This window comes from Dipodomys merriami, unplaced genomic scaffold, assembly GCF_024711535.1.
Source record: "Dipodomys merriami isolate MVZ:Mamm:240054 unplaced genomic scaffold, mDipMer1.0.p SCAF_7, whole genome shotgun sequence".
Lineage (NCBI taxonomy): Eukaryota > Metazoa > Chordata > Mammalia > Rodentia > Heteromyidae > Dipodomys > Dipodomys merriami.
In genome coordinates, this window is record NW_027206290.1 from 59,632,264 (window position 1) to 59,658,665 (window position 26,402).

General features: G+C 43.2%; 1 protein-coding gene across 1 annotated transcript in view; it reads right to left on the bottom strand.

The window, feature by feature from the left end:
- The window catches only part of Ism1 (isthmin 1), a 70,417-nt gene extending 46,689 nt beyond the window's left edge, over positions 1-23,728 (bottom strand). Inside the window, exon 1 of the mRNA XM_070006736.1 lies at positions 23,427-23,728. Coding sequence (XP_069862837.1) covers positions 23,427-23,564 — 138 coding nt within the window. The 5' untranslated portion in view covers positions 23,565-23,728. The remainder of the gene's footprint in view (positions 1-23,426) is intronic.
- Between the last annotated feature and the right edge of the window lie 2,674 nt (positions 23,729-26,402).

A 26,402-nucleotide genomic window follows, 5' to 3' on the forward strand; every position in this document is an offset into this window, starting at 1 on the left:
AATGTGGGCATTGGAGCTTGATAAAGTGGGAAACACAATCAGCCCAGTCCAACCAGTGCATAGGAGAATATTGGTAGAAGTTAGTGTTATGGAATCTGGCTCAAGAGATAAAGTCCAGTGGTCTTGTTTATTAGGAAGTCACCTGCTGGGAAATGAGGCCTACTTTCTCTAAACCCAAGGACCAGTCAGTCCTGAGACTGACCTTAAAGTAGAATGCCAAGTAAAATGCTATATTAAAAACATGCTATATTAAACAAACAACAAAAAACGAAGAGTGGGCGAAAGTAGCCATAATGTTCAACATATACATCGGAAAATGAGATAAATTGAGGGGACTTGGGGGTAGGATGAGATGGGAGAGAACAATGAAAGGGGTGATATTGATCAAAATATATATCGAATTGAAATCCTTTGTATCACTACTTCAAGCGAATGCAAAAAATACCATTCCAACAACAAATTTTCCTATAGAGTATAGATATCGTATGGGTAAGTTGGCTAATCTATTAACTTGACAAAATTATATCCAACTTTGCAGTTCATCACAGCTACTCTGAGACAGTTTTGAACAGTCAATAACTATACAGTTTATATCCAGCTCTTTTTGGATAATCATCTACAGCTGGATGTCAGATCCTAGTTCAAATGGAACAATAAGCAATGCCATTAAAGGAGAACTAAGAAAGGATAAAGAGTAAAGGAGTCTGATAATTTGTGCACCAAGAAACACACTAATATGACAATGGGCACCCAGAGTCTCAGTCTCATAAGTAACACTTGAGCTGTAGTAATTTCTTTCGCTTTCTTTGCCAACTGCCATTGCCCACATGGCCCACCTGGAACTTGGCAAATCAGGTTAACAAAGCAGATTGAAACCACAATACTGATGCATGAACAAATCAGAAAGGAAGTCTGACTTTCCTGTGTGTCAGAAGCACAAAAGAATGGATTCTGGCCATTCCCACTGCATGAATGTCACGTTTGTGCTGTGGTTAGAGGATTTCGTTCAAGGACACACACACATCATACTGAGATAAAAGAGAAACCAAAGTCTGACTTTGCTTTGAAAAACCATAATTTCCTATATCACTACCTTGTGTCAATACACTCTGAGCCTGTGAGGCTGTAAGTCATTTCCTATCCTTGGTCAAGTTTCATCTCCTTTATGAAGTTTCCAATACTTCTCACAGATCCCAGGTGCAAATATGACTGAGCTGAAAGCCATTCTCAATTCAAAATATTGCCTCCAGAGGGCTGGACAATAGGTTTTGAGGAATAATTATCCTTCATGCTATAAATCTTCCTTTTAAATACACACAGACACAGACAGACAGACAGACACATACATTCTCACATATATACACTTACGCATCCTCACTTCACTGACAGAAATGCCTGTGATTCCAGTGACAGCACCCAGATGAGGTACTCTGAGCCACAAGAGCTCTTTTGACCTGTTACAGGCTATGAACTACATGATCAAATCATCACAGGTCAGGAGTGGTTTGGGGGACAGCAAGAAGAGTGCTGACATTGCAAAACACAGTGTTCTCTGATGTTGCTCTTTTGGGGGGTTTTAAGAAGGTTAATTCATGGGGGAACATGCAACTGCAGATGCAGATCCTTTTGCCTCTAAAGCTCCTTTTGTAAAAGAAGCTTTTAAAAAAATCCTTTGTTCTAACTCCTTTATTTTCCTTGGAGCGATAGAAAAGACATGAAGAGGATATTGATGACAATAGAAGGGTTGTTGAGTGACTGAACTGATCTATTAAAAATCAAGTGTAATAAAAACAAGAAAAAATAGATACAAATGGAAAAAACCCCAAGTCAGCCACTTCATTTTTTATAGGCTGGCGGCCGGGGGGTGGGGCGAGGGATTTGTGAAGGTATTAGAGCTTAGAGATGTAATCAGGGTCTGATTATGTCCTGCTGTCAGTAAAGTGGACCTTAATGTTCTCATCGCAACATCCACTCTTCTTTTCTTTTTGGAAAGCACAGTGTTCGCCAACATTCCAGAGGCCACAGAATGCTAGACCACTGGAGAACTTGTCATATGTAGTTCACGTGGCATGAGCCATAATGCAGGAGTAAGCTACTCATGGCTTCCTCTTTGATGGCAGGCAGAGTGGGGAGTAGGGTGGACACACTTCAGTGGTAAGATGGGAGCAAGACTAATAATCATTTGATGGGTGTGCCACACAAAAAAGGTTCAGGCATGAGCACATTTCCATCCCAGTAGTTTGCAGAAAAGCTTGTGTGGCCTGTCTAAAAATTTCACAGCTAGAAAGGGGGGAAGGCATTGTCAGCTAAAGCAATGCTGTTGAGCTAGAGGCCAAGAGCATGCAGAAGGCCCAAGGAACAGTAATGTGTTTTATCTTCAGTTTATGCTTCTGTTAAAAGCAAAGGGCTGGAAAGATTGATGGAGCACAGATATAGAGATTCCTAATACTCCTATTGAGACAAGAAATGGGAAACAATAGGAAGACATGAAGAGGATATTGATGACAATAGAAGGGTTGTTGAGGGACTGAACTGAAAGCAATAATGTAGATGAAACTTGGTGTCACATTTCGAATGCATATGGGAAGAGATAAACTAAAAGTGAAGGCGACTGTAAAAATAGGGACGGAGGAGGTAATCACATCAGAGAGTGCAAGGAAATTGCATCTATTTGGGCAAACGGGAAAGGGCACAGACCTAGGTATGCACGTGTGCATTGGAATTTGGTGGGAAGATTTTAAAGCAGTCTTCAGTGATCCTTCCCACTAGAAAGCAGAGACTTTCCATTATGTGGGATCAAACAAGAGATTCACTTTTAACAAACACAGTACGATGAGAGTGAGGAGAATGGTCCTCAAGACTTTGTTATAGAATCCGTGAATGGTGTCCTGCATACATTCTCTCTTTTGTCTTCACTCATTACTTGTTCACTCTGAAAAAAACAACTGCGATCCTATAAGCTGCTACAGCCTCTGAGAAACTGAGTCTTATGAGTGCCCAATAAGAGAGGTTGGAAGCCAGTCCTCTTGCCACTCCTTGGGAGGACCATAGCCCTGTTGGATAGGGCCATGGCCTTTCACTGTAGGCTGTGAGACCACATGAGCCAGAAGCACCCAGCTAGGCTCTGTCTGACTTCCTGACCCATGGAAATTCCAAGATAATAAATGTGGGTTCTTTGAAGCTGCGTAATTATGGGGCAATTTGTTATACAGCAATAGATAACTAGTACAGGGAGGAATATATTTAGCTGACAGAGGGATAGCAGGAAACAAATGTTCTTTGAAATCCAATCCCAGAATCATGGCCTAAAGCTGTGCTTACTATTTCTTCTAGGCTTTATGATTTTAGGAGTGTGTGTGTGTGTGTGTGTGTGCGCGCGCGCACGTGCGCACATGTATACCGGGGCTAGAACTCAGGGCTTTGTGCTCTTCCTTAGCTTTTTGACTCAAGGCTTGCATTCTCCTACTTGAGCCACATCTCCACTTCTGGCTTTCTGCTGGTTAGTTGGAGATAGTCTCCCAGATTTGTCCGCCTGGGCTGGCTTTGAACCACAGTCTTAAACTCTCAGCTCTTGAGTAGTTAGGAAGATAGGCATGAACCACCAGAGTCCTGCTGATTTTAGGAATTTTTATGTAAAAATATCCCTCCACTACTTTCATTGTTTCCTGGGGTTGATTAAAGAAATATGATTTTTCAATATCAAGCAACTCAGGGGAGCATTCTAGAAGGTTGACAGGAAATGAATGTCATAGTCACGTGCCAAAGTAGAGGCTTCTGAACCTGACACTGGAGAAACACACTTTTCTTTTTCATTCATGTTTCTCATGTGTGATTTTGCATTGATAACCTGCTTGTAGGGGACGGAAAGTGAGAGATCTCCTCTAAATACAGAACAGGTCATCCTATAAAATGCCTTGACATCAGACACGGTCAGCAGGAAACTTGGCCAAGGGATTTTTAAATCATCATAGTAATCTCTTCATTTATGTATGCATTATGGAGTTCAATAGCATGCCTCTGAAGTGGGAAATAAGACTCCACGCTAAATGTCTCTACTATGCCTTTATATCAATGTGACTGCTTATAATTAAATTCTTCTCACTGGTCTTCTTGCTGTGCAAAAAAACAAAATAACAAAAAAAAACCCAAAAAACAATTTCAAAGTTGCCTTACCATGTAACACATAACACATAGAATTTTAGGATGTATGATATAAAAATAAGTAAGCACAGTAGTTTTATTTTCTTTAGTTGTGTGTGTGTGTGTGTGTGTGTGTGTGTGTGTGTGTTCTCTGCTGGAGTTTGAGTTCAGAGCCTCAAGCTCATTAGGAAGGAGTCATACATTCCCCAGCTATATTTTTTGCTGGTTACTTATGGAATCTGGATGTTTTCTGCTCAAGCTGTTCTTGAAGAGTGATCCTCTAGGTCTCAGGCATGAGCCTCAAGTCCACTGTGTTTTGCATAGATGTCTTCCATAATGGTGGTACTTCATAATTTTCTACTGACACTTGTTGAAAACTGGAGTCATTGTAGTGGCGAGCAAGTTCCCCTTCTACTCACAAGCAAACCACTCAGACCTTTAATTTCATCTTGGAAACTGTGAGTAGATCTCTGCATTTGCTCCAAGGTTGAGGTACATTTTTTCTCTCTGCATGGTCTATCTCGCATGAAAGACAATAGCCAAGTACAGCATGGAGCTGCCTGTGTTTCCTTTTAATGGCTTTCTCCCAAGTTGCAGATGCAGTAGCAAATGAAAGTCCTTCTAATTAACACAAGCAAAGATGAATATTTCCTTCACATACTTAGTATTTCAGGGAAACTCTGCCTGCCACCTGTCAGTGCTTTCCTTTTTCTGCAGCATATGTCCTTTCTAAAATCCATTCTATGGCAACTCCTCTCAATCCTCTGCTTCCCACCACCTCTGGTCTAGGTGACTGGTAACTCCTCCATTTGGGTGAGTTCAGCAATTTGTCTTGTTAGTAACTAGCCAAGATGATGAGTGATGGACAAAAACCACCCAACTTGACAAACTTTCTTCACTTTTCACTTTTGGTTCATATTCTTAAAGCTCTAATGAGTGAGAACTTGACACTGCTCCAAAATAGCTATTCTTTCCTTACAGACTCACCTCCTGCCATTCAAGGATGACAGTGTCTATTCCATACCTTCTCTCCTCACATCTCCTGCTCATGTCCCTTGTTCGCACCTCCTACTTCTTGATGGGGCAGGAGCCACTGGATGGCAGATTTCCTCTCTCCACCACATACCTACAGCTCTGAATAGCTTATCTATTACCTCTGAACAGTTGTCACATGGAACTAGCTCTTTTCCTTCTGTCAAAAGCCAACTTCTACATCTAGATTGTTGTGGGGTTTTTCCTCAAGAATTCCCTCCTCAGCCCTCTTCTGTCAGTATTGTGTCATTAGTTTCTCTCTTCCAATGGGATATTTCTCATCCGCAGCCAAGACACCCTGGTATTGCTGATGGTTTTGTTTGTTTTTGATAGTCCAGACTGTCCTCAAATTCACAATCCTCTTGTCCAGTTTCCCAAGTATGTATTGACATTATCTCTGATCTTTGAAAACTAAAAAATTCTCCCAGGACCCCATATTCACATGTTTCCCTATCATAGTAGAAGTTCCCCTGACACATATATAGTCAAGCTCCACTTTCTCACTTTCTGTTAATGTACCCACATTGGCACCTGTTAGTATGTCTGACACTCTTCTCATCAAGGCCAATGGCAATATACTGCTAAGTTGGGAGAGCCCCTTTCTGACCTCTTCTCTGTTCCCATAGCAACATTCAGTAGGGGTCCCCTCTTCTTAAGGCATTTTCCTCCCCTACATCCTGTGAGATCACAACTCTTGGTTGTCCAGCTACCCCTTAGGATGTGGCCTATTAGTCATAGCTCCATGTCATTATCTTCAGTAGGATGTCTCATAGATCATGGGTACTCTCCAGTTAAATTCAAGTCTGGTGACAGGTACTCCCTCTCCTAAAACTGGAAGTCATTTGTAATGCCTCATTTCTTCTTAATTCTGGAATTCAGTCATTGGCACACTCTCTCGTGTCTCTTTTTGTCTCTTAGGGAAGTGCTAAACTCTTTGTCCCTCAAGGTTTAGTGCTCATGAATCCATGTTCCTGACATGCTCTTCATCTAGTTCATTGCTGAGCTGGCTGTTTCTTCTTCCTATGCTCAGGATTCCAGCCGTGCTTTTCCAGCAAGCACTTCATTGAGTTATTCCCTCTCATTGTGCCCTATGCATGTCTACATCTGTCATAATCTATAACAATGACTGTCAATATCAGTTTTAGTATTTGCAATCTCCTCTTCTGAACTATAAGCTTGTTCTCTCTTAAATCTGTAGTATCTAGAACAATGCCTGCTCATATGGCCATTTAGTCTCTAAGTGTTGACTAAGTGAGTAGAATTGTGGAATGCTAACTATATTCTAAAGGCAATGCTGTATACTTAGATGGACAATATTTTATTTACCTGGCTGGCTATCTCTGAAAAAGAAGAGATACAATCCATTCTCATTGAGTTACCTTTCAGTTCCTGTAACATTGTGTGACTGTTACGTTATACAATCTGGGAACTTTAGAGAAATGTTTGCTCTTATTCTCTCCAACTAAGCAAAACCATGACTACTCTAGATGTTCAGAAATGTGGTATTGTGTAAGACAACTTGACTAAGATTCTTTTAACCTGGATTATGGTACTGGCTCTACAGGCTGAATGAGTTCATTTCTCCAGGTTTTGAGTTTTCATCAATGAAATACCAACTTGAAGGCTTCTTTCCTGGTTTTTTTTTTCTTTTCTTGTCTGGAGGTACCAATGTTTGAACTCAGGGCCTTGTGCTTATTTGGTTTGCCTGCTAGGCTTGTGTTTTACCCCTTGATGCATGCCTCCAGCTTGGATCTCTGTTATTAATCTTGAAAATGAAGTCTTTGCTTTTATTACCTTGGCTGGACTCAAACCATGATCTTCTGGATCTTAGCCTCTTGAGTAGCTAGGATAAATAAATGTTCACCACCAGCACCAAGCCAACTTGCAGGTGTTTTGTCAACAACAAAATTCAAGAATCCATGTCTGCAACCTGCCTTCAGAGTAGAGTACCTCACCACGGTGCTGGTGGCGGTGGTTGTAGCTGGAACTTTGAAGCGCTGGCTCAATCCAGTGAGACAAAAATGTGACAAAGCCTGCCACCATATGCAGAGGGGATCACCTGCAGTGTTCCCATAAACCCTGGTGATATAAAAGGCATGCCACTTAGATTGTTAGGAGAGCAGGACTTAGAGCCTTTAGGGTCATGGCCATCCCAATCCTCTCATGAGCTTCTCCTTAAGGTGAAATAACCAAATAAATTATTTCCTCATCTCTTCACATGGAGCCTGCAGATGGCTTCTTGATGTCACTCCAGGCTGAACGTTTGGGGTTTTGTGGGTACCAAATTTTCCTTTTAAAGAGAGTCTGTGTAGCCTACAGCTCCTCCCTTCCCACCCCAGCAGGCTCCATCTTCCTGGCAGGTTTCCACTGTATTTCTCTTTACACCACATCTTAAGTGGCACGAAAAACACCAACCCAAAGGAACAACAGACACATACAGGAGCTCTCAAAGTAAAGTAAATTCAGTTAATGGTTTGAGCAATCTTGGAACAACCACTTACAGACACAGAGAAAAAGATGCAGCCTTATAATTAGAGGGTTGCTCTTTAAAGTTGTGACCCCCCCCTGCAATCTCTTTCTTTTCCTCTTAATTCACATTTGGGAGGTGGGAATTCTGCTCTTCTTGGCTCCCCTTTGCTCAGTCCTTTCATTATTTAGGACAATCTCACTCTATTATTGAGTTAGCAGGGTCTGCTCCAGGCCACTTTCCTTGTTTTCTTCCCATCTCTGCATTTATGAGCAAATTTAAGACAAGGAAATTGATGTTTGTTTTGGGGTCATCCTAGACATTAGCAGAGGCTCTGGCCTTGGAGGATAAGCAGTGAAAATAACAAAAAAAAACTCCAACACTGTGGGGCATTTTAACCTCAGCCTAGTGAGCTTCCGGGCAGTTAGGCTGGGGGAAGAATTTGGAACCGAAAAGCTGTCTCCTGCAGGTACCTTACCCAGAGCCTGGCTCATTATTTCCACCTGCTGTTCAATATGTTGTCTTTCTCCAGGCAATCCCACAGCCCTTCAAATATTTAAAAAAATTTTTCCAGTGCACATTTACTGTCCAAATTTGTTTCATAGGTGTATTACCTCCATCAAAGTCTCAGTAGGGAGATGTTCATTCTTTCCACACAGTTTGTGTATCTTTCTGAAGGCATCAGGGAGGGAAGCAGAAAGGCAAGAATCTTTTCAGTAGTTAGCCTTTTCTCCAATAAAATGTGGAGAGCTGGACCTTTATGGGAGTAATGGATTAAACAGAAGTAGATGGCTTGATCATTCTCTAAAATGTTTTGATCCCTATGAGCTTATTAAATGTTGTAATAAGTGATTATATATCCAGAAGAACATTCTGAATTGTTTGCTTTTGAGCTGACTGGTAATTTTGAATGTAATAATTTTGGTTCTTTCTCCACCATCTGGTTCATGTGTCATGTTAAGCCAAGTACATCCTTTATGTTATAAGTAATTTTACTTCTTTCCCTCATGGAAAATTAATAACACTCTTCCTTTTCTGGTAGGCATAAAACAACTCTATTCTAACCCAGTTCTATGATCTGGAAATGATAACTCTATGAAATTTCTACCCTAGGATTATATGGAGTGCTGTTTGTGTAGGTAAGAGCATATAGCGGATAAAAGAATTTAGTTTGGTCTCAATTCTTAATAAATGTTTACTCTACTGAGGGGAAGTTTCATATTAGTTAATGGGTATGGGATGTAAACTTGGCCATTTTGTCGGATTTCAGTGAGGTGGCTCTCTACTTTGAGGCAGATGGCTTTCCCAAGACCCAGAGTCTAAGAAAATGATTGGGGCATAAATGTATAACACAGTTGGCCCCCAACAGCCACCATATCTTGAAGAAGTATCCCAGGCCAATGGCTTGGCATCAGACGGCTTGGGCAGATATAATGTCAGTGATATTTATTAACTAGAATGCTCTTCTCACAGCAATCTCAAAGGTATTCTTTTATTTTTTTTTGTAATCTTAAGTTATTGCTTCTCTTTATTGTACGTGATGTCCTGTAAAGAAGATATATGTCTACAATTGAGCTTTGAAAAAAGATCATGGGGCCAGTTCCATTTAAAGGGAATGAAGTCAAGCAGTAAATTTGCTGGTCGCTCTTTTCATATGGACTGTATCGCAGCCAGCAGTTGGTCTTTGATGTCGTAACAATAGCACTGGTGCACCACCATAACACCGAGTCTAGCCTATACTCATTAAAATTTGGAGACCAGTTTGCAGAGAGTGAACTACTAGCTCTGGGTCACCTTTTCTAGCACAATGACCTCCTCTACATTATTTCCCCTGTATTCTTTACTGCATTTTTAATCCAGTGTGATATTTGTACATAAATATCAACAAACATATCAATGAGATTTCCCAGATTGAGGACACTGACACAACTAATGTCCAGATCAGGAGACACAACACAAGTAATACCCCCAGACACCTTCCTTTGTCCTCTTTTGGTCACTCTCTTGATAAGGCTAACAAATATCTTTTCTTCCAATAACATAGATTTGTCTGTCCTGGTTTTAAGATTGGCTCTTTCACCCAATATTACATTTATGAAACTGTACCCTTTATGCAGAGCTATTATTTTTCATTTCTAGCAAGTGTTCTTTCTGTCTTTTAGCCATTCTACTCTTACTGGTCATTGGGACTGTTTTTGGTTGGGATATTTTTCCATGATGTTGTGACCACTCTCTGTTTAACTCCTTGAATGCATACATGAATTGTGGAGTGAGTAGTATGTATGTAAAGATTTCCTTTGAATATTTACTATAGAAAAGCAGTTTCCTAAAGTGTTCGTGTCAATCCATTAGATTGCTCAAGATTCTTACTAATACTTAATATCTCCAGGGTTTTTGCTTGCTTGTTTCATTTTTCCATTCCAATGAGAGGGGGTTATAAAGTAATGGTTTAATGTGGTGGTATCACATTTTTAGTGAACATAATTTTTTAAAAGGTTTTTTGGGGGGTTGGTGAGGGAGGTTGGCTGAGAATATGGTGGTACAGTGCTTGCCTGGCATGTGCAAGAACCTGGGTTTTACTCCCAACACGTTAAAAAAAATCATCTTCCCTTCTATTTAAGGTATCTTATCTATGACTACTACTAAATGAGTGAGTGAATTATTTAGACAGCTGGAATGAAATTGGTTCGAACTCAACATTTGAGGTTTGGTGAAAGAAGAGCATGCCTAACATATCCTGGAGTCCGACAGGTTTTGCTGTCTAATAATAAAGCAAAGCCAAGGATACACTTATTTGAGGATACAAGGAAGTCAGGACATGGAAGATGTGAGGGACAAGGACCTGAAATCAGAATGGCCCCCAAGCTGATTGTATACCATCAAGGTAACACTGTAACTAAAACCAGAAACATGGAATTACTCTCCAATAGGGAAAACATTTAAAAAATCCTGGTGACTTTTCTCCCCTCCACACTCCCTTCCCCCCTCCCCACCCCCGTCCCACCAAAGATCATGAGAAGATGAACTTTGTGACACACAGAGGAACAAGAAAAGCTGATGAGTCACAAGGAAGGAATTCTTCTGGCCAGCAATAATAACTTAAAAGTAAAATATTCAGCTCAAAGAGCTTGTGGAACTTCTGTTTCCAGGTATGTCCTGTGGTGGTTTTTTTTTTGGTCAGTCGTAGAGCCTGAACTCTGGGCCTGGGCACAGTTCCTCAGCTCTTCAGCTCAAGGCTAGTGCTCTACCACTTGAGCCACAGTTACACTTCCTGCTTTTTCTGTTTACGTAGTGCTGTGGAATCGAACCCAGGTCTCATGCATGCAAGCCAAGCACTCTACCACTGAGCCACCTTTCCAGCCCCAGTGTGGTTGTTTTTATATCCGGGAAAGGAAGGGTGGGAAAGGATGCTCCTGCAGGAAAAGTGGTTGCAGGCTTAAATTGTTCAAATCAGTGATGGATAATATATTTGTGGGCACAATTTCACTTCTACCATGTAGCACACAATTTTTAAGCTGTGACAGGGCCACTGTTCAGATAGATGATAGAAAGAGGTGGATGTATATGTCTAGACTTACAACATTCAATGGTGGTAAAACCTTATGCTTACAACATCCTATGGAAGCCTATTCCAGTTCTAATTTAGGTCCTTTGGGCCTTACCTTTTCTCTTGTCCTAACTCCAGTTCCAGAGCCAGGTTAAAATTTCATGACCCAGCTCTATGAGGGGATTGGGCTCATTGGAAGTGGCATTGCTAGGGAATCTGCTTCATTAGACAAGATGGACAGGGAGAGAAAGGGGATCCTACTTCACCAGGAATCCAGATGCTTCCCACATCTCCTGCCTCTAGCTCCTCTTACTCCTCTTTTTCTCTCTCTGACAGGAGAAAAGAAGCCAAAAATTGCCTTTGTAGAAGCACCTGACTTACATGAGGCAAAATGCTTTGCCTTCTCTGTGGAAGCTAGACTGATTCGCATCAGTTCTAGCCATGTTTTCCTCCACATATGAAGTGCTCAGAAGAATGGAAGGCTAAATCTTGATTTCTGCACATTGTTCTGTCTCAGTTTCTTCAACTGAAAAATAGGAATAATCCCCACCATCACCACCATTACTATCATCACCACCACAGCTGTCAATTTTCAACATGGATTTCAAAAAGCAACAGAATTCTCTCTTAGGATAGCTATTCCTAGATAAGAAAAATAAAATATAGAGTATTGAAATGACCTACCCAAGGTCACACAACTTTACAACTCTTGTAAGTTACAAGATTATTCTGTGCCACAGAAAATTTCCAGTAGCATAGCTATTAGTATACCATTTTACTGAATGGGACCCAGAGGCACAGATGTTTGCCTGGGGAATATACTTAAGTAAAAAGCTGAACAGGAATCAGAACCACTTCCAAACCCATGGCTACTCTTTGGTCTGTTGGATTTCATGACTTGTTTTGGTTGGTAAAATGTTAAGGATAAAATCCAAGTGAGATCTAAGCAAAAGGGTTAAAAGTGTGCTACAATATGGGCCCACATTTGCCTTTCTGTACATTTAAAAAAATTATCATGAGTACATTTCTTGTCGAACTTGTTAACCGTTCCCTCGTTTTCCTACCACTTTCCCTCTCCCTAATCCCCCCACCCCCAAGTTGTACAGTTCATTTCCAACATATTGCCTTGTGAGTAGAAATGTACTCACTACCTTACTATGTAACTGTAACCCCTCTATACATCACTTTGTCAATAAAATTAAATTTTAAAAAATATCATGGGAATGGAAGTTATGTAGATAAAGTCTAGTCTCAGTCTATGGTCTGGAACTGTATTTCACCCAGATCTACTGAACTCCAGGTGATCCACTGACCCGTGAGGTATGAGCCCATGCTGACTAGAGCAGGCCACTGAGTTTCAGATGTAGTTGGTCTTGTAACTTTATTCGGCAGTAGCTGAATAATATAGGACACATATTAAGCATTTTCTGGGACATTCAAGAAAAGCACACATCTAGATTAGTACTTGTTAAACTGTGACCTGCCTATTAGTTATCCACTAACTCTGATGAAATAAAGATTCTGGCTTAGTTGCTTTGGATGCAATAGGGTTGAGGCTGAAGATTTATTTTCTCTTTTCTTTTCCTTCCTTCCTTCCTTCCTTTCCTTCTTTCCTTTCCTTTCCTTCCTTCCTTCCTTCCTTCCTTCCTTCCTTCCTTCCTTCCTTCCTTCCTTCCTTCCTTTTCTCCCTCCCTCCCTCCCCCTCTCTTTCTCTTTCTCTCTTTCTTTCTCTCTCTTTCTTTCTTTTTCTTTCTCTCTTTCTCTTTCCCTTCCTTCCTTCCTTCCTCCCTTCTTCCTTCCTTCCTTCCTTCCTTCTTTCCTTCCTTCCTTCCTTCCTTCCTTCCTTCCTTCCTTCCTTCCTTCCTTCCTTCCTTCCTTCCTTCCTTCCTTCCTTCTTCTTTCCTTCCTTTTTTATGTTGCCAGTCCTGGGGTTTGAACTCAGGGCCTGGGCTCTGTCCCTGAGCTTCTTTTGCTCAAGGTTAGTACTCTACCACTTGAGCCACAGTGCCACTTCTGGCTTTTTCTGTGTATGTAGTTCTGAGGAATTGAATGCAGGGTTTCATGCATGCGAGGCAAGCACTCTACCTCTAAGCCACATTCCCAGCCCCTGAATATTTATTTTTTAACAGGTTCTCAAGAGATGTTAATGCTACCCATCACAGTTGCATTCTGGTACAAAGGCTGAAAAATCCTCCCAGGCTTCTCATCTGGCTCCTAACTGAACCTGGTGAACATTTGGGCAGCAGACAGGCTATGAGGGAGGGACAGGATGGGCATTCTTCCAGGGTCCAGGCTGGCTAGAAAGTCGGCTTGTGTTATAGTTTCCTCAGTCCTTCTCCTGGGCTGAGAATTAGGAACACCTAATGCGGTTACCGCTTTTTAATTGCTTGCTCTTTCTATGTCCAGGAATTCCAAGATTCTTAGCAGTAAACCTGACTTTTAATTCATTGGAGGCTTAAACCAGACTTCCAAGTCACAATGTAATTGAGGTCCCCTGGTGGGAGGTGGAAAGTCTACCTCTGGTTTTCCTGTTTTGCTGGCAGGGAATGGGGACATGGTTGGGAAAGGACATTAGACGGTGGCCACAGCACAGAGAAAGCAATTGATTTTTTTTTTCTAACCCATTTGCTTATTCAACACCCAATTTTCATTCCCCATTTACCTCTCCGCTATGGTAACCACCACTATCACTGTCATTAACAGCCCCAGGGGATTTTTGTTGTTGTTGTTATTAGGCCTTTCCATAAAGAAAGGAGAATTCTTTCCAAGAAATTAACAGCACTCTCCTTCCTTCAGTTTTTCATAATATACCATACGACACATACTAATACTTTAATTATAGGAAAATACCATCCCCAAATTCAGCCTACAAATTCTCTAATTTTCCAAGGGTACCCCTGGGTTGTAGTAGACCCTAAATATTTTATGAAAGTGCTTTAAAAATGTCACCACACTTTCTTAATAAATGGAACATGCAACTGCCACATGACTTTTCTGCTCCTAAATATTCATCCAATGGAAATGAAAGCAGATGTTCACACAAAGACTTAACCCAAAATGTTCATAGCATCTTCATTTTAGTAGTTCCCAAATAGGAAACAACTTAAAAGTTTTTCAGTGCACCAATCGATTAACATACTGAAGACTGAGCAATAAAATGGAATACTAATTGGCAGTTTTTTTTTAAACAACATATTTGCTCTGCACAGAAGATTAAGCCAGGCATGTAAACCAGATTACGAGTCTGTAATCCCAGCTACTCAGAAAGCCAAGGCTGGAGCTTCCTGAGTTTTGAGGCTAATCCAGGCAAAGTTTTTTTTTTTTGGGAGGGGGTGGGGGTCCGGTCGTGGGGCCTGAACTCTGGGCCTGGGCGCTGTCCCTCAGCTCTTCAGCTCAAGGCTAGGGCTCTACCACTTGAGCCACAGCGCCACTTCCGGCTTTTTCTTTTTGCTTATGTGGGGCTGAGGAATCGAACCCAGGGCCTCATGCATGCAAGGCAAGCACTCTACCACTGAGCCACCTTCCCAGCCCCCAGGCAAAGTTTTGAGACCACATTTTGAAAACAAAATAATAAAAAGAGTGACTTTGATCAAAATGTATTATATTCATAAACTGACATGTTGAATTGGAACCCCTCTGTACAAATTCTTAAAGATAATGATGATGATGATGATGATGATGATGATGATGATGATGATGATATAAGGCTGAGGGTGTGTGGTTCAAGTGATAGAGTTCCTGCCTAACACGCTTTGGGCTCTGGGTTCATTCCACACTACACAAAACAGACAAAAAAGAAGCCAGCTCCTTGTGGCTCACACCTGTAAGTCCAAACTACTCAAGAGGCTGAGCTATGAGGGTTGAAGTCTGCTGGGGTAGGAAAGTTCATGAGATTCTTTTCTCCAATTAACCAACATAAAGCCAAGAATGGAGCTGTGGTTCAAGTGGTAAGTACTACTCTTGAACAAAAAAAAGCTAAAGGACAGAGCCCAGGCTTGAGATCAAGCCTTAGTATTGGCACATGCAAAATAATTATGGTGAGCAAGGAGGCTTTATTGTGTGGTACTCTGCAATCCCTATGAATGAAAGACTAACAAATAGTGACAGAAGATCAGTAGTTTCCTGGAGATTGCTGGAGATCACAAAAAGGTATGGGAAAGCTTTTAGGTACAGTAGATTCATTACAATGTTCGTTTCACCAGTGTTTCTACTTCCTATGGCTCAATTGAAATATATATAGTTCATTGCTTATCAATCACACATCAAACATCTGTGTTTAAAAATAATTGCCAATAATTGCCGATTTCCTCTTCCTCCCCTCATTACCATCTCTTGAGAGCTGCCTGTGAGGCAAAGCATGGTGTGAGTATGTGGTGTGTGTGTGTGTGTGTGTGTGTGTGTGTCTATTGTTGTTGTTTTTTTTTGCAAAGATATTCTATCTGGATAATGTATGAGTAAATTAACACCTGGGTATGGGGGATATGACATCATTTCCACCTTCCCTGCATCCTTCACCTAGATTCTAGCCATCATTTGTTATTTTTGAAAATAGATATGTGGAAACCTAAGGCAGGAAATGCTCTGGCCTATTGCATTCCAACTCTACCTTCTCTTTTTCAGGTCACTGCTGTTGAAAAACTTGGAGGTTGGGATGCTCCAAATTGCAGGTCTGACAGCTCAGAAACTCAAACTTGAAGATCTAACTCTTTTCATTCCATAGACCTGGTATCACTATCTCTTCTATGACAAATGGATCTTTTGGAGGGACAGCAGTCACATAGAGCTCTCTATGCCTGATGACTTGGTGTACTAAAATGAGCATGGGTCAAGGCCAACAGGAAGAAGAGGTAGTTAACCTACTGTTTTCACATCTACTCAGTTTACAGAAATAACTTTTCATTGACACATGCTGGGCTGTGTCTAGGGAGTTGATTTTAAGCTATTTATCAAAGCACCTTGGCCTTTGCCTTTCTCAGGCATTAAATGACAACCTCACACAAACTCTTAGAGATCCTCTCCATTTACTTTTTGATCACTCATCATCCATTTAAAATAGTAACTGACCATAAAATCATTTTCTCAGAAGAGAAATGGCAGATTATCTGTGAATTCAAACTTACCCATCCCTGAAATTTTGGAAAAGTCTTCTTCCCAATAGCCATGGAACGTTCAGGGTAACAAATTCTGTGGCTGCCCATAGCACTCTACTTTCTGAAGCCGTAAGATTTGGTGGTTGTTAATGACAACAAAGAGCAGGAGGTGTCTTCTGGAAAGTCTGTGCTGTACTTTCCCAGAGTCTTCCTACACTGTTGCTATCTAGAGAGTTTGTCACTATCATGACTCACATTTGGACCTTGTGTCCTTTGGTTTGGGTTCACCAAGAACAGAACTGAAACATGTCCCAGAGAAGATCCCAGGAACTCCTGGAATGGGGAGAGGAAGGAGAAAGAAGGCAAGAAATGGAAAGACAAAACCGGTACATTATCAAGCCAGTGACCAGTGCTTATTCCTAAGAGGAACACTGAGCATTCACCTGTACATCATGCAATCTTGCCTTCTCACAGATATGTCACAGAAGATGGTAAATTAAGTCATATATATATATATATATATATATATATATATATGTTTACAATTCCAAAAGCAATGAAACTTTATTAGATGCAAGCTGAGCTCTGTTTCTTTCATTCTTTCAACAACACACTCCCATATTTCTCTTGTGAACACAATCTCTAATCTGTATGTATATATTGCTAAGTGTAGATTCCACAGCTAACAAATTAGAGACTACAGGAGAAGCTAAAACCTTATTCCCAATAGCAATCAAACTCAGAAAATAGCCAATGGAAAAGTGGAAATATAAAATTTCAGTCAAAAACCATATTTACACCACATCCTGACTGGGAGAATTTAACAATGATAAACATTTTCAATTTTCCTCAACTTAGACAAAAATATCTAAAATAATTCTCCTGAACAGCTTAATGATTTTTAAGCAAAATAATTCTAAAGTTCCATGTAAAAGAACACATTTTCTAAGAATCTCTAAGAATTTTTTAAAATGATATTTCCCCTACTGAAACACATTATGAAGCTATATGACATGAAACAGATGGTATGTGTATATAAATGGATATTACAGGAAGGTTAAGGCAGACTAATGTATATGTGAAAACATCAGTGTATGATAAAAGTGGGATTTTATATGTGTCAAAGTAGAAGAAAGTAGTTGGCAAGCAAAACTGGGGAAGTGGCTATTCACTTGGACAAAAACAAAGTTTCATCTTTATATTAAACCCTAAAATAACTTGAATATAGATTGTAGTTCTGAAAATAAAACTATCAGAATAGGATATATATGTATAATATAAATAAATGTGATATAAAATATAAAATAATATAAAATAAAATATATACTACATAATATAAAGTAAAATAAAACATAAAATTAAAATATTCTAAAAATATAAAACGAGCAGAATGGGATATATAATATTTAATACATTATATATTATATAATATATATATAGTAATATGCACATGTTACATAATATGGTATGCAAATATATTAAGAGGAGATATATAGAAGATATAGATAAGTAGATAAAATAAAAATAATGTATATATAATATATAATAGAATATATTAGATATATGTTCTATATAGAATAGGATATGCATATATATAGCATATTATCTACAAGGAGTTGTACAATTAAGTTTTAACTTAACATGACAATTTATGAATACAATGCATCTTGATCAGTGTCACCCTTTCCATCATTTTCTCACCTAAAATAGGATATATTTAAAGATTTTATGATCTTTAGTCAGAGTCATAAGGGAAAAACTTTTGAGTTGATTATATTTAAGACAGAAAGTGCTGTGTGGTCAAAACAGCATAAACAAAGTTAAAAGATAAGTTCAAGATTGGACAAAATATAAAGTGTATGAGATTTTTTTACATAAACAGTAAGTAGTTCACAGAGATGCTCACAATTCCTTCCTCTTTGCATGCCCTTTTCCAAGGTGACCATGTTGTTTCTCCCACCAAGAGGCAGGAGCTAGTTCTGTACCAGAGAAACTGAGTTGACCCCATTGTAAGGTCTGCTCCTGGATGGCCAGCAGACTCCACCCCCCTCGCAGCAAAGTCTCCACCCAGTACCTTCCTTACCTAGGCACCTGGGACACCTGGAAGAGGTCACATCTGCATCCACTGAGATCACATCTGAATTGGATGTGGCCACACCCTTCTCCACCCATACCCTAGATAAGGCCTTAGCCCAGGCTCAGAGGCCTCCTCTGGCTGCTCTTTTCTAGCTCTCTGCTCTCTTGCTGCTCTTTTCTAGCTCTCTCTGCTCTCTCTGCTCTTTTCTAGCTCTTTCCTCTCTTTCCCAGCTCTCTTTCATTCCCAGGCCTTTCCCAGCCACGTGGAGTGCCAACCTTGCCTAGTCCCAGCAGGTCTACTGAATAAACCTACCCCTTACCTGAATACCACGTGAGTGCTGCTGTTCTTGCTTGGCTACCTCTCTCTGCTCTTGTCTAGCTCTTCTCAAGCACTTTTCTCTCTCTTTCCTCTCTCTTTCCCAGCTCTCTTTCATTCCTAGGCCTTTCCCTTTATTCTACTGAATAAACCTACCCCTTACCTGAATACCACTTGCATGCTGGTGCTGTTCTTACTCAGCTACCTCCTTTTAAAAACCTAACACCCATAATCCCCTTGTATAATAGAAGATGACCAAAACAATGATGCCAAAGGTGTTGAAGAGCCCTTGCAACTTCTGCATTTATTCTCTTGCTACTAAGAGCAGGATGAAAAACTATGCGATCTCTATTTGAGAAAGAGGCTCTGTGGAGAGAGGCAGGAGTGACAGACTTAGAAGTGAGGTTATCATGGAACACCTCACCCACATCAAACCTACAGGTAATCATCTGTAGCTGCATGATTAATTTGGGGCAGATCAACAGAAGAATCATCCAGCAGTGCCTGGAGCAATTACTGACATGCAAGCTCTTGAGCAGATACAATGGTGGGTACATTAAGCCATTAAGTTGGGGAATGGTTTGTTATGCAGTAGCTACGTGGGACAATTATCCATCATTTGTAAGAAATTCTAGTGATAAAAATAAACTGCTTAGTGGAAAATAGGCAGGCAAGTCAGGAAACAAAAACATAAATGGGTATTGATGTACATCAAAGCTGAAGAGATCTCATTGATAGATGGGAATACAAACTTGAACTCTCAGGTCAGCCTGCTTGGGCCCAAGTCTTCAGCCCCACCCCACCACAGTTGTGTAGCCAGTCTTGAGCAAGTTACTTAAATCTCACTGAATTCAAATTGTTTTTCTGGAAAATAGCTACAATAGTCCTCCCCTATCCGTGGTTAACTGTGGCTTGAAAATATTAAATACGAAAGTTCAAAGATCAGTAGATCCAAAGTTTTAAATCTCACACTGCTCTGAGCATTGGAATTTTATTACAGTACATGGTTAAACTTTTTTTCCATCTTATTCCAAGTCAGTACTTTTAACTCTTACCGTGCCTATATATAAATCAAAGTTTATAATAGGTATGGAGGTAGAGGGCAAAAAGCATAGCATATATAGTATTATCGACAGTCTCAGGCATCCATTGGAGGGCCTGGGATCTACCACCTGGGGATAATGGGGGCTATCCATCCTGCTCTTGAGATCAGGGGCAGTAGCCTCATCTGCCCAAATAAATATTGCCTTTGCTTCTATTAATGAGCAGTGAATAAGAGAAGCTAAGCGGTTTCACTGAAGTCAATAGACAGATAAAAGAGAGTGCTCATCAAGATGGCAATTAGGACACAGAATTTGGTTTGAGTGTTCTTGTAGAAATAATCAATCTGGTGTTTTTTTTTTTTTTTTTTTTTTTTTAATAAAACTCTTAATCTCCCTGACTCATGGAGTACAGGTTGACTACCAAAAATCACAATTCTAAATCTGACTGGTGTTTTTAGAAAGGCACTCACTTGTATGTCAAGCACAGGTGGCTCACAGCTAGAATCCTACTCAGGACCCTGAGATCTGGGGGATCATGATTCGAACTCTTCCAGGGCAGAAAAGTCTTTGAAACTCTATCTTCAATTAACTTGCAAAAAGCCAGGCTAGAAGTGGTAGAGCACCAGCTGTGAGCAAGAAAGCCACACAAATACATTAGGTAGCTCTGGGTTCAAACCATAGTTGTGAAAATAAAAGGCACTTCTATTTTAGCTGAAAAGATATCATCATTATGATTATAATTGTTATTGCCCACTGAGTCTATATTTTGAGGTGTTCTGTCTTCTACACTTTTTTTTTTTACTATATTAATTGTTTTGTTAGTGTTATTCAATTGAGGACACAAAAGAATCTGAGTACTTGAACAATGATAAACAGTTATTTCAAAGAGGAGATAGCATTCCCCTTAAAAATAAAAATGATCATGTTCCCACACAGTTCTCATGTAACTATGGCAAACCACTGTTCAGTTTCTTATTAGATATTTTATAATAGTGAAAATAGTACAAAGCTTAACATCATTATTTTATGCCCTGTTAGTTAATGGAGATAACTGCTCAAAGTAGCTTACTGCTACCCTATAATAGCACCTACACTACTAGGCTCAGTCTTTTACAGAGTCAAAAGCGAGTTGCTAGAATGCTAAAACTACCATAAAACCTTGTTAGATGATGTTCATATGTATTTATTTGTATATATATATATATATATATATATATATATTCCTATAAAACACAGGAAGACTGTGAATGTCTATTTGAAAATGTAACTTGTTGAAAGGCTTCCCCCCCACCTCTTGTTTTTACACTATAAAATAACAAAAGCAAGGCCAAGCAGGCTCTGGTGACTCATGTCTATAATCCTAGCTACTCAGGAGGCTGAAATCTGAGGATCACAGCACAAAGTCAGCCTAGGCATACAAGTCTGTGAGACCCTTATCTCCAACTAACCACCAGAAAACCAGAAGAGGTGCTGTGCCTCTAAGCAGTAGAGCACTAGCCTTGAAGGAAAAAGTTCAGGGACAGGGCCCATGGCCGTGAATTCAAGCCCCATGACTGACAAAACAACAACAACAACAAAAATGACATAAAGCAAATTAAGGAGCTTCTAGCTCTGAAGCTTAGTTTCTCTATTTGAAATGAAGTAATGATAGCATCTACTTCACAAGACTTTTCTGAGGATTAAAGAAGTTAATATATGCAAAGTGTTAAAAACAGTGTTTGGCATATAAAAGGCACTTAATAAATCCTAGCTATTATTGTTGTCCTTAGTTGTGCTTTATTGGGTGTCCTTGATAGGGCCAAATGAGCAAATCTGAAGTAAGGGTGTATTACTTTTTAAACTACTCAAACATAGTAAAATTTGAGTCATCTTGCCCTTGTGTATTTCTGTGTCATATTTTAGAATTTTAAAAGCAGAAATAACCACAAAAATAAAGTGTGAGTATGGGTTAACTGTTTGTGATCACTAAGAAGGATCCTAAGAGCTCAGATAACACAAAGCCAACAAATGTCAATGGGATTTAAGAACTGCCTTTACAACATCTGGTAAACAGAAAGAATGCATCGTCTACAGAATGCATCGTCTACAGAATTGTCTTCAAATCCACCTGCTACTAACACATCCACTTTCTGAGGCCTGCTAACAGCAGTCTGACTAATGTCTTTTGCATAACTGCTGCCTGGAAGAACATCTCTTGCCCATTTGAATTGCCATGCCTTTAGAATATCAGAGAACCAAAGAAATAACTTGGATCGGGAAGAATATAAAACTTTTATAGTAAGAAATTGTGAAAAAAACAAGTAAAATGGTGAACTAACCTGTTAAACTCATCATTCTGCTTGGATAATGGCGAGCTTTCAATGGGCAGAAGAACTGAACTGTTGGATTAGCAGCTACTTGGGACCCAATATAACTCCTCGAAGTGTTACTCTTTCTAAATCCCCCATTTCTTCTGCCCTCTTGGGGGCAGCTCTTCAGCCACAGCCCCTTTGGAGAGTTCAACCTCCTTCCACCAGCTGCTACTCTCATTAACTTACTGCTGGGGCAGAAAAGGCCAACCCCAGGTTATTCTAATGATAGCAAACACCTCATAAAGAAATCTGCCAAATTTACTTTTCCATAGAACATCAGTTTTATAGCTTTTTTTTCAAGACTCCAGGAGGAAAGACAGCATCATTTGTTAAAAAAAATATACAGACTTCCAGAAATCTTGCTGATATTAAGAATGATTCCTACAGTAGTAGGCTGGTGACATACACATCTCTAAGGGACACCTATATCTTCCATCTCTCCACAGTACAACGATGAAGAATGCTTATCCCGGTATCTCAAGAGGACAGAGTTTCAGAGGGGGCTGGCTTGGGACTTTAGGAGCCCGAGAATCACGTTTGTGTCCTGGGGAGAACCCTGGTTCTCCAAGTTGACAGCAGACACATCCTTTAGTCTCAAGGAGAAACACTTTCTGAAGGAAGTGACAGAAAATCCCCACCTCTGGGCCACTTTCAGACTACCTTGCCTTCCATCTGGCCACACATCTGATTCCGCCCCCTCCCGCCCCCCCCCCCCCCGCCCCCGCCTCCTCCCCAATCACTACTTTTTGCCTGGAAGCAAGGGAACAAGCCGGTCACGGGAAAGAAATCTCTCCTACAGCTTTCAAAGCCCCAAATCAGGACAGGTGCCTAGACCCTGGTGTCCTCTGGGGGGGGGGGGTGGGGGACGGTGACAGGAAGACGTAAGGAGCACCTGGCCCAGGTAGGTGTGTCTAGTCATTCTGAAGCAATCGCGTAGGTTTGTAAGGGACCAAATTCCCCGGAATTCTTTTTCTCAAAAACAGTTGGGGGGGGGGTAATATCTTACAAGGTCTCCTGACACCCCCCCCCTCACGCCTACATCCAGCCTGGCCTTGAGTCACGTTATTCGGGCCTCTAGAAGCAACCAAAGACTGACAGCATCCCAAAGCCAACACCCACACCACCACACACCCACTCCATCCGTCCTTACTCCATGCGTCCTAAGCTTTGCATCCCCAGTGGGGTACCGGTGACAGATCTCAGACCTTCGTCTAGCCTCCAGGCAAAACTGCTCAGGCAACAGTGTGGCCAAACAGTGGGGACGTAAGACCCGCCTCCTCGCATCCACCCGGCGCTAGCTCAGCACCCCGCCACTCGGCGTCCCGCGGCGGCACACGCCCCAATCCGGCGGCGGCGCAACTCACCTGCAGCTGGGACCGGTTGGCGTTGCCCGCGGCCGCGTGGGACCCGTCGGCAGCTCCGGAACCGCGCAGGACCGTGATGTGCAGTGTGAGCAGCAGCAGCCCCAGCAGCAGCAGCAGCTCGGCCGCCAGACGCACCATCCTCTTGAGACGCGCGGCTTTAGGACCCGGCACGGCGGGTGGCGGTGGCGGTGGCGGTGGTGGTGGTGGCGGTGGCGCCGGGGGAGGAGGAGGAGTCGGAGCCCCGGAGCCGGGCTGCGTGGCTCCCGCCTCGGCCCCCTCCGGGGCCCCGCTCTCCGGGTCCGCAGGATGGGCGCTGGGCGCTTCGGAGAGCACCAGATCGGGGGAGCCGGAGCCGCACGAGCCGCACGAGCCGCAGGCGCCGCCGCCGCCGCCGCCGCCGCACCACAGTGGAGCCACCGCGGGGCCGGGAACGTCCAAGCCGGCTGCGGAGCAAACCCCGGCGCTGCCCGGCGGTGGCGGCGGCGGCGTCGGCGGCAGCGATGGGGACCCGGGACTGCCCGGGACCCAAGCCGGTCCGGGGGCCACCCTGCAGGCCGGGGGCGGCGGGGATGGGGGCGGCGGCGGGGCAGGCGCAGCCGAGCCCCCGAGCGCACATGGGCGCCCCAGATGTGAGCGCAGCGCCGCAGCTGGAGCGGGAGAGGCCGCCAGAGGAGCGCGGGGAGAAGGAGGAGGAGGAGAAGGAAGAGGAGGAGGAGGAGGAGGAGGAGGAGGAGGAGGAGGAGGAGGAGGAGGAGGAGGAGGAGGAGGAGGAGGAGGAGGAGGAGGAGGAGGAGGAGGAGGAGGAGGAGGAGGAGGAGGAGGAGGAGGAGGAGGAGGAGGAGGAGGAGGAGGAGGAGGAGGAGGAGGAGGAGGAGGAGGAGGAGGAGGAGGAGGAGGAGGAGGAGGAGGAGGAGGAGGAGGAGGGCGGCTTCAGTGGCCTCCCGGAGTTACCTTCACGCTTGGCTCCCCCGCCCGCGCCTCTCAGAGCCACTCACCCGGCGAGCCACCTCCTTCACTCGGCTGTCCTCTCGGGGACGCCGGCCTCTCCGAGTTCCAGATGAGGGCTCGCGGGACGCGGAGATGCTCACTGTTGGCAGGTTTGGTGGCCCGGGGTGCCCCGCCGTCGCTTTGCGTCCACGGGATCGGCTGTGCCAAGTGCGCGGTGCCCGGGAAGCTCGTGGCACCGGCGAGGGCAGAACCCTCGTGCACGCACAGAGGATCGGGGCTGAGGGTGAGTTGGGGTGAAGAGCCGGGGGGCCGGGGAGGGGGGGTTACGGGAGGGAGTTGCCTAGACGAGTTTGCAAATCTTTATTGGGAAAATGATGCTGGAGTTGGAGTGACGGAAAACAGAGGGATCTGACACATCAGGTGTCTGTCTGTCTGCCTGTCTGTCTGCCACTGTGCACCTCTGGCGGGGTGGAGGGAGTGACACAAAAGTTGCTCTTCCCAAAGGCTCTTGACACTTGCTGTCTGATTCTCCGCTCCGGGCTCCCGAGGATGCACCTCCGCGGCGCCCCCGTAGAGCCGGGCAGGGAGGCGTGCGTCTTTCCCGTGGAGCTCGCAGGTGTCCCGGCACCGGAAGGTGCAGCGCCGCGGTGCCCGCCCGCCCGCCGCGGCTTAAGGCGCTTAGGACTGTAGGAACAGCACTAGCGGTGACTCTCGGCTTTGGTGATCTCGAGTTTGGGGTGGGGTGGGGCTCATCCCGGAGGCGCTGTTCCCGGAGGAGATTTGGGGGCTGCCTTAACGCAGCGACTTCTCCTGGGCCACCGCCTCATGACCGCGCTGCAGCCTCGGGCTCCCGCGCGCGGCTCATGCCTTGCCCAGGGGACGGCTGGCCCCCGAAGAGCTCTGGGTGGTGAGCGGAGAGCGCGCAGGATCCTCGCTGCAGTTGCTTCAATGGACTGGGTGGGCCCAGCGGTGGGATCCGGTGACGGCCGCGGCACGGTAAACCCGTTTCCTGCCTTTCCGGGTTGGATGTATTCTGGCTCGCGCCTTCACCCCGTGGTGGCTCGGAGTGGCGGGCTCTCGGGGAAGCTGGAGCCTTTTATACCGCCTTTCCCCCGCCTCCCGCCCGCTTTCCTCCCTCCCTTCTAACCCGCGCCAGCCCAGCCCTCCCCTCTGGAGGAGACCAGCCCCGAAGCCTTTCCACAAATCTGCAAGCCCATTTCGCACCACGGACCCCTGTGCAACCCAAACGAGTCTTCCTCCGGAGTCTTCTTTGATGAATAAAACAGTAAACAAAATAAACAAAGCTTTCTCAGAGGTACACCGCCCCCCCCTTCCTAGTGCTCACTTTCTGCTTGCATTCTCCGCAACTTAAAAGTGATGAAAGAAACCCCAATCCAACTGCCTGCCGAGCTCACATCTTTACGCAAGGAATCTCAGCCAAAGCCTACCCACATTCAGACGAATTCTTTAACCACGGGAAGAGTTCCTTGGTCCCTGTGGCGTTTAGCAGAATTTAAATAGCAGTAGTTAAGGGACGGTAATGCTGGTGGCGTTCATTTGTGTCCGGTAAAGGAAGGGGGCTATCTCTCTCCCTAAAGATGTCCCAAGCATCTTTACATTCTAACCAGGTCCTGCATCTTATTAATAAATTAGCAGCTATTTCTAGAACATGCGATGTCTTTTCCTGTTCAGTGGTAGGGTATGAGTGTGTGTGGGTACTCGCTTTTTTTTTTTTTTTCTCTTTTGGTCTATCAGGCATCTTACTGAGGTCGCCAGGCTCTAAAATGGCAATAATTGTCAACTGGAGCTTTGAGGAGAGAAATGGAAACAAAGATCTGTCCGTGGTTCAGATGGGAGATCAAAGAGGTGATTCCAACAGCTCCAAAGCCTCCAAAGACCCTCCTGTGTGCTTTCTAATTAGAATCACTTAAAGGAGGGTTAGAAGCACAGAGATGTAACCTCTCTCTCTCTCTCTCTCTCTCTCTCTCTCTCTCTCTCTCTCTCTCTCTCTCTCTCTCTCTCTCTCTC